Source organism: Labrus mixtus, chromosome 13, assembly GCF_963584025.1.
Source record: "Labrus mixtus chromosome 13, fLabMix1.1, whole genome shotgun sequence".
Classification (NCBI taxonomy): domain Eukaryota; kingdom Metazoa; phylum Chordata; class Actinopteri; order Labriformes; family Labridae; genus Labrus; species Labrus mixtus.
This window is the reverse complement of record NC_083624.1, coordinates 5810610-5825894: the sequence shown is the minus strand read 5'-3', so window position 1 is coordinate 5825894 and position 15285 is coordinate 5810610. Positions and strand designations below refer to the sequence as shown.

Here is a 15285-nt window from a genome sequence, read left to right as displayed (position 1 = left end):
AGAGTCTTTTATGTTTTGAGTTGTTTCTGAAACTTTGAGATTAATGATGCAGTTTGGATGTTGTACTCGACTCTGTCACTATGTCACATTTAAACTTAAAACGACCCGAGGTTCAAGCAAAAGTGCTTCACAGCAGTTTTAAACAACATAAAACTTTTATTACAAAAAAAGGAATATTAATAATATTGAAATCCTGATTCATGAGCTCCACTAATGTAATAGACAAACTAGGCTTCAGTTATCCCAAAGAGTACTTTGTACTGTTCAGCAATAGTTCCTCATGGAACTAATTTAGCCTGTATATGAAAAAAAAAAAAACTATCCTGTCACACACACAAAAGGAAATATAATACAAAAACATAATATTATTTACATGTAAAGACAGAAATATTTAGTCAAAATAAAACTGTTTAAATTACAGTGTTTTAAAACACACAACTGGAAAATCAAGTTATTAAAATCACATGCAACGGGTTGAAATAACTATCGGTACAAATCAAAAAGAAAATACAGTTCACTCACTACACTTCTGATGAGGCTAAAAACTGACTTTACTTTCTTTGCTGTGCATTCTGGCTTCTTTTGGAGGTCGGGTCATAAGAAATTCAAGGACCTCCATCTTTACTTTGCAGTCCTGGCAATGTGAACAGAGTTTTATAAGAGGAATCCTAAAATCCAGTCTGTGGCAGTCCAGCTGCTTGTTTAAGCTCAGAAGACTTTTATTTCCCCTTCGGGTTCCACTGCGGCCTCCTGAGTAGAGGGTTTCTTGCTGCGTTGTCTCTGGATTCAGCAGCCCAGGCGGGCGGTGGAGGTGCAGACGTAGGCTGCTCCTGCGGCTGCTCCTCTTCTGCTTCTTCATGATGCACGTTTCTCAAGTTATCAGCCGAGCTGCTGTCATTATCGATGAAAGTGCGGCGAGGAGCGGGAACACGGGAATCACTAGAGGAGGAGTTTGTTCTGGGTTTCCCGCCCCCGGTCCTGCCGCCCCCGGTCCTGCCTCTGTCCTCCACTGTGCTCTCATCCAGCACGCTGACAGACGGAGTCTCCTGCAGGGTGTCCAGCCTGCGCAGAGGCATCATGGCTCTGGAGGACGAGCGTGAAGGCTGGTTAAGCCGAGAGCGTCTGGAGGGGTAGGCCACCTCTGACATGGTCTCCTGATCATCTGGAATCAATGGAGATAGTAAAACAGTGACCCGTTTATTGCCATGACAACACATAACAGTTAATAAGCAAATGAACGTGGGTATGGTTAAAACTGGTTGAACTGCTTGTGGGTATCACAGACTTGTTGTTCATATTAAACAAAGCTTTGTTTGAAACCTAACCTCTCCATTTTAAAAAGCATCTCCAATATGTATCCTATTTTTACCACCTTTCTGGTCGTGGAGCTTATTAGAAAAATGCCTAGGCCTTTTAGGTCAGGCTTGCCCGTTCCAATAGATGCAAAACCTGTTGCTTTGCCTGGCAAACTTAGGTGTGTCCAAAACAGCCGTGTGAGATGCCTTAAAACCGCTGTCCTTCTTTGGTCAAAACAAATCAATCAAAACAAAGAAGGAGGACATGCTGGGCTGCTGCAATGTTGTCAGAAAAGCTGCAGCTGTTCAAAATAGCATGTTTCCTTAAAGGCTTAATATGCGATTTTTTTGATCCAGCAGATGTCGCCCTTGAGCACCAGCATGAAACCAAAACAACTCGCGCTGCAGTGAGTACAGTATGTTATTCTTCTTTTCTCTAGTCCCTCAATTAAACAACTTTTATACTCGAGGGGAGGAGTCAGCAGGCCGTCCCGACGATGTAAACAAACTGAAGATAGGACTCTGAAAACTCTGAAAACATCACAGACAGTGGGACTCGGGTGTTACACCCATTGTAGACAGTCATGACTCACAGAGTTATTTTCAGAGGATATACTTGATTTCTATTATATTTAAGTGAGAAAAATCACATATAAAGCCTTTAAAGTCTGACGATATAGTAAGATCATTTCATGATAAATTCAGTAGATATCTTACATATTGGTCCATTAAACACAAATGTCACAAACATGGTGCCGCTAAAACAAAGTTGTTGAATTTCATCTTTTTAGGAATAGGAATGTATTCTGTAAAAGTTCAAATATATTTCAGTGGTGGACTGATTCACAGAGCAGCTGAAGCCCCTAAAGATACTCCACTTTGCATGGCTGAAATGTGATGTGTGAAACTGTCAAAAGCGACAGAAAAGCCAAAAAATAAACCCTGCGTGTATGATGAGTTTTCAAACTTCAAATTTTCTGATAGGAAATACAAAACATGTTATTTGTGGTAGTTAAGAAGCGTACCTGTGTAGCTCAGCCTCCCAGGAGGAAACTTTGAGTCCAGACTTTTCCCAGCAGGAAGAGAGAAGTACTTATGAGATTTGGGCACCACCTGAGTGCAACATGGATATGAAACAGGAAATCGATTAAGTAAATAAGTAATCTTGTTCTTTACTCATTTGATTGAAAAGTTAATAAACATCTTATGAAGTATAACTCTGCATTCACAAGCAGACGTTAAAATGAATAACAATGTCGGTTTAAGAGTTTTCCTCCTTCCTACCGATGACTGAAAACTTCCAGGACGGATGCTTCTTCGGATGCTGGCATGGCGTCTGATCAGAATCTCTTTCGAGTGGCTGTCATTGGGAAGGGCGTGTTTGCCTGTGAACGCCACCGTCTGGTTAAGAAACACAAAAAAAAAAAAAAAGGGTTAAATTGTATAACTTTACAGACAGAAGTAGACAACCAGGAGATAATTCCTGCTCACATATTCCACCATTGTGTGTGCAATAAGGTTAGCAACACACGACCTCACCTTCACTTCCACTGACTGTGGAGAGACGGAGAGAGTTTCTGTTCTTTTCAGTTTGGACAACGGCATTCTTTGAAGCTCAGATTACTCAATCTAAAGTGGCCACACCTGTTTGGTCATTGTCTCTGTTTGGACATGCAAGCAGCAAAACACTAACCTCCTCCATATAACGTACACATCAGTGTCAACACACTTATTTCTGTCCTGTAGCTATTAAACCTCTAACAAACATCACTCCTAAAAGTGTGTCAACTATATGTTCCTTTCTATTTCAAATGAGCTTTAAAAACAGGAACAGATCTAACGTCCTCTTTAGTTGAGATGGCATTCTTTTCTAATCAAATATCAAATCGATAAAACCCTCTAGACACACTGCTAAATGAACCAATACAACACAAATTAAAGGCAACAAACACCAGTTTTCCCGAACATCACAGTCAGAAGGTGACAGAGTTTATGTGAGAAGAAGCGAGGGGAAAGAAGAAGATAATCAGAAACCTCATCTATCAAAAGAACAGGAGCACATGCTTCTTGTTTAACTGCACATCAAAGCTCCTCTGTGGGCCTTCATTGAATGATGGTGATGTCATTCCTCTAATGGAAAACTACTGCTGGCAATGCAAAACAGCTCTGAGTTTCAGAGGTTGGAGTAATCACATCATGTGTGAGAGGAAGGCGTCTCTGAAACTCTGCAGTGAAGAACGAAACTGGGATGACATGTGAGGTACAAGTATGTTTAACAAACAGGTATGACAGGATTGGAGGGGGAAGAATTCGATTCATTCATCTTATCTAGGGAAGTCATTTCTGTCATGTTGTAAAAATCAAAAGCGATCGCACAACTAACCAACTGTATGTGGAAGGAGAAGTTCATGTGGCTTCTCATTAGAAGTTAAACATTCTCAGATCTGTAGAGGAGCACATGTTGGACTCTAATGCCTGTTGATTCATGAAGGAAGGACGAACAAAAGTTCAACTTTCACCCCGCTGTTAACAGTCAGCTCATGAAGGTAAACTTCAGCAGCAGAAAAATTAAAACGCATGGATTCTTTTTTTTTTTTACCGTTACTCAAAAATGACTTGGTTTGAAGCCTCACAGTGGTCATTAAATAAATCTGTGAGGCTAAGACATTAATAATTCAATCAAAGCTCAATCAAGTCCAAATTAAATATTTCTTTCTCACGTTCTCCATTGCATTCTATAAAAAGGAAAAACGATTAGGACAGCACTCCAAATTTTGTATTTTAATTGCCACACAAACGTTTCGAGCCAAGGCTCTCAAAATTTGGAGTGCTGTCCTTATTGTTTTTCTTGTTCAAACATTTTTTGGGGGATTCAGCACCCAGTTGTTTTTGTTTAAAGTGAGTTGAGTGTGTTTTTTGTCTATAATTAATTTTATAAAAAGGGAAATATATATGCTATGAGAAATTAAGATGGGGGTGGAAATGGACTTCTAAGATGTCACAGTCACCCCTGTGTATATCTTTGACAGTCTATAGGCGCTTTCGGACCGCAGGAACTGTTGGAGCCCCCTGTCTTTTTTAGTGATTCCGCACCACAGGAACTATGAACTATTTTAGTTCCTAGAACCCCATTTAGAGGAACCCTTTTAGCCCCTGCTTCAGGATAGGTACCATGGTGGGGCAGATGCAGATGGAGAAAAAGTCCCTTTGGTTTGTAGTTCTCAGGGAACTCTCTAGTGGATAGTTCCTCTTCAAAAAGTCCCCAGAACTGTTTGGTCCAAAAACACCTTATTGTATGTTATAGGCTTTTGGTATATTGTTTTTATTTGTAAAATGTCCCCACATCAGTTCCAGAAAAATAAAAAGTGCATCCAAGTAAAAAAAAAAAATCAACAGTGTCTCTGAAAAGTACCGGAAGTAAGGTAGCAAAAATAGATATAATGTAGAAATGTAAAGTTTGGTAAATGTACTTTCTAGTCTTCCGACTACTCAAAGCTCTTTTACACCGCAGGACACAGCTACACATTCACACACTGGCAGAGGCTGCTTTGTAAAGGGACCATCAGAAGTAACTAATTCCATTCATTCACATTCATACGCCGTCGACAAAGCAGCGGGAGAAACTTGGGGTTAAGTGTCCTGTTCAAGGACACATCAGATATGTAGCTCCGGTTGAGAGACCACCGACTCTACCAACGGAGCCACAGACGCCAAAGTTTAAACCGCAAAGTTTAAATTCCCCAAAACTATAAAGAAATAAACGGACTTGCATGAAGGCAAATCGTTTCTTTACAAAACAGTGATGCAGGATAGAAAAGCAGGTTAGTGTAATAAAAGCTGTAATCCAGCAAATCAATAAAATATCTCACCCGTTGCCTGATCTTGTACATGTTCTTTGAAAGGATGTCATGCATGTTCTTCAAGTCTGCAGTCAAGAACTTCTTCCTAGGTCTAGCAGAACTTTTCTTCTCCTCACTGTAAGACATTTAAAACAGATTATTCAAAAAAAACGACATTCAAGCAGCACATGTGATTGTCAGAAACAGAGATGACAGTTTTCTTACTATAGAGAGACAATGGACGGAGCAGCACTGATGTCTCCAGTCACTGTGTCCAGGATCTCCATGGCGTTCTGCAGCTCCAGCTTCTTGTACAGCGCCACAATGCTGGACTCAGCCCGGTTGTCACGGATCATGATCCTCCGCAGGATTCGATTGTTGAACTTCATAAACCTGACAGAAAAAGAAAAGGGGGAATAAGGTTTGTTATGGTTGTCAAAAAGTTTGAAAAGGAGATATATGGTGGTCCTGTTGCAGTGACTCACTGTGGCCTAAAAATATCCAGACAAGACCAGTGCAATAAGAAAATGTAAAAACAAGGATCCAAATTTTGCGGCGATGGTTCAGCAAATTGGCATTTGAATAAATGCAATAACAATGTTGGTGTTAGTACGTATTTTCATGGATTCATTCATCTTGATAATTTTGTGGATATATCTTTGAATTGTGTCAACCATCTCAGAGTAATTCTTCTTTTAGGTTTGTGAAGCTGTAATACATATGTGTTAGAGACCTCATAGCAGCAGAGTTATATTTGGATTGAAGTGTCTGTTGTGAGCTGAAAAGGAAATGTGACTCTGAGACTGAAGAGATGTATATGTCTGATATTTACAAGTCAAGCTGATGTCTTCTTTCTAGCCTTTTAGAGATGAACCGAAGCAGCCAGGAATTTGTGGGCTGTACCTTCTAATAGAATATAAACAACACTGTGAAGATGCAGACTGGGCCAATGATTGCAAGCGATTGTGAGATCTTGGTCAGCGATGGTCTACACTTTGTCAGCCATGTGTGTTGTGTTTCTGTGTGGTCTGACCTCGGCTGAATAAATCTAAGCTGATCCACAGTCTGTTTCACGATTTCATCATTGTTCATCTACTATAGAAACAACCCCCACCTAACAATGTTTTGTTTGTTTTTTTTTTTTTACAAATTCTCTAAAACGTTTAAAGTCAACAATAAATTCATAATGGAGAAATTTTCCATCAGTGCAAAGTAAATGAATTGTTGCTGGTGAGAGAATATCAGCAGTCGTATTCTTAAAGGTCCTCAGATGTGCTGGGCCTCAACTTTAATTTAAGCGCTGCATATAAAAATAAAATAAAGCAAAGGTAACAGTAAGTAACTTGACATGTTGTCATGTTTAATATTGCAAATATTTCATTCAAATAAAAATGTTCAAGCAACCAACTTTAAAGGGCCAATATGTAAGATGTCTCCTGAATTAAATCAGAAAACAACCTTACTATGTCATCGGACATTTAGGTTATATGCTGTTTGTTTTGACCAGAGGAGGTAGGCAGTTTTAAGGCACCCCCTAGCCGTTTTAGACGCCCCTCAGTTTGCCAGGCTAACGGCAAACCAACAGGCATTGCAGCGATGGAAGCCAGCAACCAAACTGGTTCAGATATAAATTATTCTACCCAACCTAAAAAGCCTCAACATTTTTTTCAGAAGCTCCACAACCACAAAGGTGGTAAAACATTGAAGATGCTTTTTAAAATGGAGAGAGGTTAGAGTGCAGGAAGGTTTCAAGACCGATGCAGAGCTGGCTAAACACTGAAGCTTCAGTGTGCCTGACATGGCAACAAGTGTGCACATCCACGTCTTACTTGTTGTTTTTCAGAGGCTTACAGCTTGTTGTTGAATATGTACTTAAATCTCAATCAATCAAGAATAAATTATAATTAAAATAATAATTTTAATTATTATTACATTATTATATAATTATTATATTAAATTATTATATTATTAATATTACATTATTATTATTATTATTAATAATAATAATAATAATAATAAATTATATTATTATTATTATTATTACATTATTATCAGTATTATTATTAATAAATTATTATTATTATATTATTACAATTATTATATTATTAAATTATTATATTATTATTATTATTATTATTATAATTATTATCTACATTCTGAAAGTGTGTTGCATTGGTGGCATGGCCCCGTTAGTGTGACGACAAAAGATTGAAAAGAGGCTATGAGGAAGCAGGTTAAACACATTTCAAAGCTTTAGGAGGAAAAATCCACAGCGATGCAGCTCATGGAGGAAGCTGAACACGACTCCAGGGTGTGATTATAGCTGCCAACATTCCCACACAGCCCCGCAGTGAACAATAGAATCGTCAAACAAAACCACAAAGAGGGAAACTGAGAGCTGCTAAACTAAAACTTACATCCCTCTACCTGTTTCACTGCAGGTCGCCTCACTTTAAACATAATGATATGAAGCAGTTAAACAGCGGGGTGGTGGAAGGTGTAATGAGAATCGGGAACATTTGCAGGCTACTCATGACTGTACTTAAACAACACGAGGTCATTAAAAGCCTCCTGTAGAACAAAGAGGAGGAAAACGTCTTACTTGTCCTTCCAGTAGAAGTGGCTCCACTGTCCACACAGATCCTCTATGCCGGCGATGGTGTGCTCCATAAGCTGGGAGAAAATGTAAACCTTTTCATGATCTGACCTACAAATACATGATGTCAAACACTCTAACATATATAAGAACCAGTGGCTTACCCTGCAGTGAACCTCTGAATTGATGGTATCAACGTCGCGGTTTGTTCTGCGTACGTTGACGAACTCAATCAAAGGTCGAATACTGATACCCTGTAGAGGGCAACAAGAATGATTACAGATTCAGCAGATAGCCCCAAAAGAATAAGAAGGAAAGCTTTAAAAAATTCAAATAGACAATCAAAAGTTTGAGTTATAGCTAGTAAACTAACTTAAACGATCCTGGCTGTAAAGATTAAACAAATTTGAACTACAATTTAATGCTCAAAATATACAATCAGTTGGACTAATTTGCCTTTTTTTTTTTTCTTTTTTTTTTAATCATATATTCAAAAGTTGTACTGTCCTCTTTGTTTTTTGTTTTGTTGAATGTTTTTGTCAAAGCGTCTTTGAGTTTTTAGAAAAGCGCTATATAAAACTAATATATTATTATTATTATTATTATTATTATTATTATTATTATTATTATTAAATGTTTACATTTTAGCCTATAGAGGAGCTTAGATTCTCTTTGAACATGTCATTTCACTTCACAGTGTCAGGCTCAGAAACATAAGAAGAAACAAACTGGAATTTAAACTTACAATTTCTTCCCCACCCCCCATATCTTATATTTTTCCTTTTAATGTCAAATGTATTATACATTTCCTTAACTGGACATGTAACAACACTTCACCACGCACTGTGCCATGTATAATTCCAGATGTGGCCATTAAATGTGACATTGAAATTTGAAACGCTCTTACATAAATTCCAAAATCCCTTGACATAAAATGTGTTCACTGGTCAACACCTTACCTGCAGAACTCAAAGTGGATCCTGTTGCTGCTCATTTTACACTTAAACTTCAACTTTTTTCAAGGAGGGTAAAGTCATGTGGTGATGAACGATCAGGTGCTCCCTTGTGTTCATATTGCACATATATGTTTTACTGAGTTTGTGCTTCACCATCACCTGTGTGTTGTTCATGTTTATATATTTGAAAGGCCAAATGATATTAGGCTGTAACACCCGTGTTGTTTTTTTTGTTTTGGTGTTACATGCTACATACTTTATCCCTATGAACAAAAAAATTAATAATTAAGTTCTTAATCCTGACATTTGAATAGGAGAATGAAGAGCAACATTTGGAGCAGTGCAAAATGTGAGAGTTCAAATATCAGAAGGCAGAAATAAATTAAAAAATATAAATTAATAAAACAAGTCAAGATTGTTCTGACATCAAGTCAGGATCCGAGATCATTTTATCCAAATCCACGCCACTTGTAAAATAATAAAAAAGTTATAATCTGGATTTTAAACCATTTGGCTTGGATTAAATTATTTTTCTTTCAGGATGTCTGAGACTTACATAAAGACTCAAAAAAATTTTCCTAATCTTATTTCTTTGAGTTCCACCTCTGATATTCGTCAAGCAATGTAAGTTCAGCCAAAAAAAGATGATTTAATCATCTCTTACCTGAAGAAAGACGGTGAAGAGGATGACAGCGATGGTGGCTGTGATGAAGAGCTGCTTGCGGACCATGTTATTGGGGAGGGTGAACGCCAGAGCGAATGAAATTGCACCTCGCAGACCACCGTAGGCCAAACCAAACTGATCTTTCAGGTTGAATGGGATGGTTCGGAAAGGGTTAATGATCTGAGTCAGCACAAGGACACCTGAGGTGGGGGGAAGGTGAGAACACATTGAAATGTTATTTCTTGAGTAGAGAAATGTATTGTTTTCCAGTTTAAAGTTGTGATACGTTTCAATTAAACATTAATATTTAAATCTCTACATTCACACTGAAGTCTTAGTGCTCAACTCAGATTTATAATAATAATAATAATAATAATGATAATAATAATAATAATAATAATAATAGGGGCGCTGGTGGCAGTGGCATTGAGGCTGTCGTCTCAAGCGGGCGGCCCGGGTTCGCATCCCGCCTGTGGCCTCCTTCCCGCATGTCGTTCCACACTCTCTCTCCCTGGTTTCCAACTCTATCCACTGTCCTGTCTCTCCATTAAAAGGCACAAAAAGCCCAAAAATAAATATTTAAAAATAATAATAATAATAATACATTTAATTTGTAAGGCACTTTACATTTTTGCAAAAAAATCTCAAAGTGCTATCGTCAAGATTGGATTTTATTGTCATTATTTTAGGCTGTTAACATATTTTTTTTAAAATGCCCATAGGGGGGGGGGAAATGTTCACACACACCTGAACTTACAGGCAGGTAAAGTAGACCATAAATATGTTGTTTACTCCTAAACATACAAAAGTTTTGTTTACATTCACTGCTGCTCACTACAATCTCTTGGGTGCATCCTTCAATGCCATTTTTACCCTCAAGGAGCATTTTACAAAGTCTGGCATTGCAAAAACTAATTAAAGGATGTGTGCTTTTGCATGCTTGTAAATCCTATGTTTGGGCAAGAAAAATGGTAAGCACTCATAAAAATACCACTTCATTGAGCTACTATTGGTCAAAACCCTCATGGGACACCTTACATGCCGCAATGAGGCCGAGCGCCCCCAACTCAAACACAACCTGACCTCCACACATGACAAAGATAACCCTCAGCCCTCCGCTCACCCAGACCTCTCCACACGAAAGCAAACAGCAGCGTGAACATGATGTAGCCCCAGTTCCACTCGTGCTCCGTCGTCACGGTGACGACCCCCAGGAAGAAGAAGATGAGCGTCTCGGAGATGGAGCCGAGCATCTTGATAACATGGCGGATGGTTGTGCAGGAACGCTGGGAGACGTTTTCCTCCACGTAGTACTTCATGGTGAGGGCGCAGGTCACAATGCTGCGGGGAAAAAAAAAAAAAAAACATCCATCTGTGTATTTGCTGTTTTCTTGCAGCATCTAAATTCTAAAAAAAAAAACTACTTACGCCATGATGGAAGAGATGGTGAACAGCTCGGCCACCAGGTAGGCCAGGTAGCTGTACATGAATATGAAGAGCGGCTCGATTTCTCGCACCTTGGAGGTGAACCTGGTGGTGAAGGCGGCCACGAAGCCAAACAGGACGCCGAAGCCCATCCCCCCGAGCCCAACCACCAAGAACTTCGCCACCCCGAGGAAAACATCCGTCGGCACCACCACCGGCATCTCTGCCACAAAGTTGAACATGTTGTACAACACCTGGGAGAAAAGGAGTACACAGGTGCATGCATGTTAATACACCAGTCTAGAGGTCAAGGGTCGGGTCAGGGGCTGCGGCTTCTAATCACAAGGTCGCAGATAACAGTGATTTATTGAAATATTCACTGTGCACTGTTTGCAAGTTGATAAGCACATTTCACCAAACATGCCCCTGACCCTTTAGAAACAAAAGCCTTTACCGGAGTGACCGGCTGTCTTCTCTACGGTGGCTGGGAAGTGCAAAGCAAAATTACAAAGTGTGCAACAGATGAGACAAATTTACATTTTCAAAAACATTTTTACATTTCATAAAACAAAATTACAAAACCAAAACAGGTGAAACACTTTTGTTTGATGAAATGTAAAAAAAAAAATTTGAAAATGTAAATTTGTCTCAAATTGTGTTTCACACTTTGTACTTTTGCTTTGCACTTCCCAGCCACCGTACTTCTCTGATAATATCTGTCGGATTTCTCGACAATGAAGGCTGTCCACACTGTGTGCCCGTGCTTCTGCTCCTGCATGAACCGTATCGTGCCGAAGCACACCTCTTGGAAGTGTGCCAGAGCCAAGGGGGGCGTCCCTAGTTTTGCTCTTTTAAAAGCATGTTTTTCTCTTGGATTAGCCTCTCAAACACGTGGTTAACAAGCCTTTGAAAGGTCAATGACAAACAGAAGCTTATTTGTGCTGGCTTAACATTTATTAAAAGTAGATGGGTATGTAGAGTTAGGCCGCAACAGTTCCCCTTTTTTGACTTTGTGTATTAAATATACACATGATAGCATCAGCTGTTTAATAATAGGATCCTACTTGAATTACCTCCAACCTTTGTTCTCCTAAAACCAACGCCAACTTTTAATCTAACTTGGAGCCGCAACACTCATCACAAGTATCAGCACTTTCCTCAAATGTGACATCTTATTTTCAAAGACCACACCTGCTCTTTAATGGGATCTTGGGCAAATGTTTACCTTCAGTTTCTGCGTCAGCTCGGCTACTGTGTACTAAACAAAGAGGTCAGCGCCACACCAAAGGTAAGAGCTGGTTTATGGAGGTGGATGGGCGGGTTTGTTTAAGCACAATGAGAAGAGGCAGAGTGAGGGAAATTTGAGCACAAGTCCACTACAGTCAAGTTTCAGATGATGATTGTGTGAGTGTATGACTACATGTGTGTGCGTGTGTGTTAGCTCCTCCCATACAACCAAATGAACGCTGACTTCAGAAACTGGTTTGGTGGCATCTATGCACACAAAGCTACACAGCTCAGATCTGCAGAAACATCAGTTTTAACGTCTCTTAACAACATTCCTGAAGTTCCATTTTTTAAACAGGTAATCTGTTCAGCAATGTCACCAGTGCAGAGATGTTTCCCTCCCACACATCATGCACACCAACCTAGAAAAAATGAATTGGACAGTATCTGTTGAAACCTGAGCTGAGCCTTTTAGAGAAAGAAAAAGTAAATGTGATACTCGATCTGCTCTTCATATAATAGCAGTCTTGAAATAAAGGGTCCAAGCTGTGTGCTAAAGTTGGAGTTTTAAGAGTCTCAAAAAAACTTGAATCCTATCACACATTTATTGAGTGCGGCGAGTTGAAAGTGCTTCAAAATAAAAGGGGAAAAAATCAAAAGCAGCAAATTATCAACAAAGAAAACAGGCATCCAAAAAGCATTAAAGGTATAGGAACAATACTAAGCATGAAATAACAATTAATTATGTTGAAAGAATATGTCAGTAAGTTAAAGACACTGGGGAGTAAATATTTTTAAAATGTCATTTATAAATTTGGGGCATGGTTACAAAATAGCTAAGCTGCACATTTCTGGTATTTCTGTGATAGCTTGTATTTAGAAAACCAGCTAAAGATACTTTATAAGAACCTGGGCAAGACGATAAAACGATAAAGAGTTAGTCATGTAGGCCGATCCCCAAACATAAAAAACACTTCAATCCTTAAAGGCTTTATATGTGATTTTTTGATCCAGCAGATGTCGCCCTTGAGCACCAGCATGAAACCAAAACAACTCGCGCTGCATTGTTGTGTTAGCATGCTAATGCTAGCGATCTGTATTATGCTCGTATCTTCACACTGCATGTCAATTTACCTGAAATGAGCGTGATCTAGAAACACAGTTAAGCAGTGAGTACAGTATGTTATTCTTCTTTTCTCTAGTCCCTCAATTAAACAACTTTTATACACGAGGGGAGGAGTCAGCCGGCCGTCCGGGCGATGTAAACAAACTGAAGATAGGACTCTGAAAACTCTGAAAACATCACAGACAGTGGGACTCGGGTGTTACACCCATTGTAGACAGTCATGACTCACAGAGTTATTTTCAGAGGATATACTTGATTTATATTATATTTAAGTGTGAAAAATCACATATAAAGACTTTAATGTATTTAGAGTTTGTGCAGGTAAGCTAGGTCTGGGGTGAATCAGTTGTTCTGTCTCATTAAAAACCAAACAGCAAACTTCCGAATTATTTTATTTTATCAATGGGATAGTTTGGAAAGAGTAAAAAGTGGAAAAACAGTGGTCAGTCTGACTGATATCAAAGCAGAAACAAGTTTCTCAGGGTTTTGTTGAGATAGGAAAACTTGTGTTTTTGGTCTAACCATTATTATTGTGTTGATGGTCTGTCAGCTTTCATTTGCTCTCTTTGACATGTAGAATGTTTTGTGATGCCGTTTTAGATCACTGAAGTATTTCAAATGATCCTAAACAATGCCTTTAACAAATGTATGTGTTAATGTTTCCACAACAAGCGAGCAGCCTGAAGGGATCTAAAGCCGGCTGACAGGTCTCAGTATGAAGTAAAAGGCGCTCTAAACAGCACAACTGTCCAAAAAAAGAAAATCCCACTATTGTGCACAAAAAAAGCACCCACACTGACAGTTTCTGTCTCGGCCTACTCACCACGGTGACAGCATCATTGAAGAGGCACTCTCCGAACACCACGATGTAGAGCTGCTCGTTCACAGAGACGTCCTCGAACACGCTCAGCACGGCCACGGGGTCCACAGCAGAGATGATGGTGGCAAACAGCAGGTTCTCCTGGAGGTTGATGTCCTGAACGCCGAAAGCCTCGATCTGACAGATGGCGAACAGAGACATGCCGATGCCTATGCTGTTCCACAGAGTCCCCACAATTGCAAACCACAACACCTGCAAAACAACAACACACACACACACACACACACACAGGGAAATGTCACTTTTCCTGCAGAGGGAGAGAACAAGTTGAACCTGTTTTGAGGAAACTGGTTGTGTTTTAAAACAAACCGTGCCGATGTTCTCAAAGAAAGGCCTGGTGGGCATGAAGTAGCCCGAATCCAGGACAATCGGGGGGAGCATGTAGAGGAAGAAGACTTCGCTGGAGAGCACAGCAGGGGGCTCCTCATGGACGGAGTGCATGATGGCCCCCACAATCAGACCAATGCTGATCAGAAGGCAGGACTCAGGCACCCAGATGGTGATCTTGTGGTAAACATGGAAACCTATAAAAAGAGAAGATGTCACTTTAGTTCAGTTTAGTAACAGGGTTTATGAAAATTAACTAGATTCTCTTTAAAGGGGTTTTAAAGACAAAATATCACCACCGTTTGGCATTGCTTCTGTTACTCACCAATCTTTGCAAATGAAGCCAGCAGAATCCAGAGAGTGATCTCAAAAGGTATCTGTATTCTCGGGTAATCCATTGTAAATACAGGTAAATACTCTTTAGCAGTTTCTGGATAGGCGTGGGGGACATTGGGCTTAATCGGGGGCACAATCGTGACACCACTTGGTGCTGGTTTGGCTGGGATTTCTCCTCTGGAGCCATGAAGAAGACTTAAAGATGTGAAAATGAGGAGTAAAACTCCTGTTCGTCTGGCGCTGATTAGATCCATCACACACGGGAACCACAACAAGAGAAATCCAAATTTGATACCAATACAACTCCAACTTCAGCGTGGAAAACAGAAATTAGTGAAGGACCCAAGAAAATCCGCTTCTCCTTCAAGGTTGACTATTTATCTCATGTTCTCTCTCCACCATAGCGGTATAGCTCCTCACTTTTGGTTTTCTGCAGGGCTCGACACTTGCTGGAGTCTCCTTCCATCGACTCATCTGCGGGGACTACACACCTGTGCTTCACCTGAGTTCCGATGCAGCAGGCTGGGTGCGGCCCTCGAGCACGGCTCTGATTGGGTGTCACCCGCAGCCGATCAGACAGGTGGGACATGGAAGGTGTTTCTGTGGGACATTCA

General features: G+C 39.8%; 1 protein-coding gene across 1 annotated transcript; it reads right to left on the bottom strand.

Annotated features, from left to right (window-relative positions):
• Nucleotides 1-136: 136 nt before the first annotated feature.
• slc9a2 (solute carrier family 9 member 2) lies at nt 137-15191 on the bottom strand. Its single transcript, XM_061053340.1, has 13 exons — nt 14661-15191; nt 14318-14532; nt 13952-14200; nt 10779-11029; nt 10474-10691; nt 9351-9550; nt 7895-7984; nt 7737-7807; nt 5360-5527; nt 5165-5270; nt 2580-2696; nt 2321-2408; nt 137-1162 (listed from the first exon to the last, which is right to left on the bottom strand). The coding sequence occupies exons 1-13, from the start codon at nt 14923-14925 to the stop codon at nt 720-722; spliced, it is 2481 nt and encodes an 826-aa protein (XP_060909323.1). The 5' UTR covers nt 14926-15191; the 3' UTR covers nt 137-719.
• Between the last annotated feature and the right edge of the window lie 94 nt (nt 15192-15285).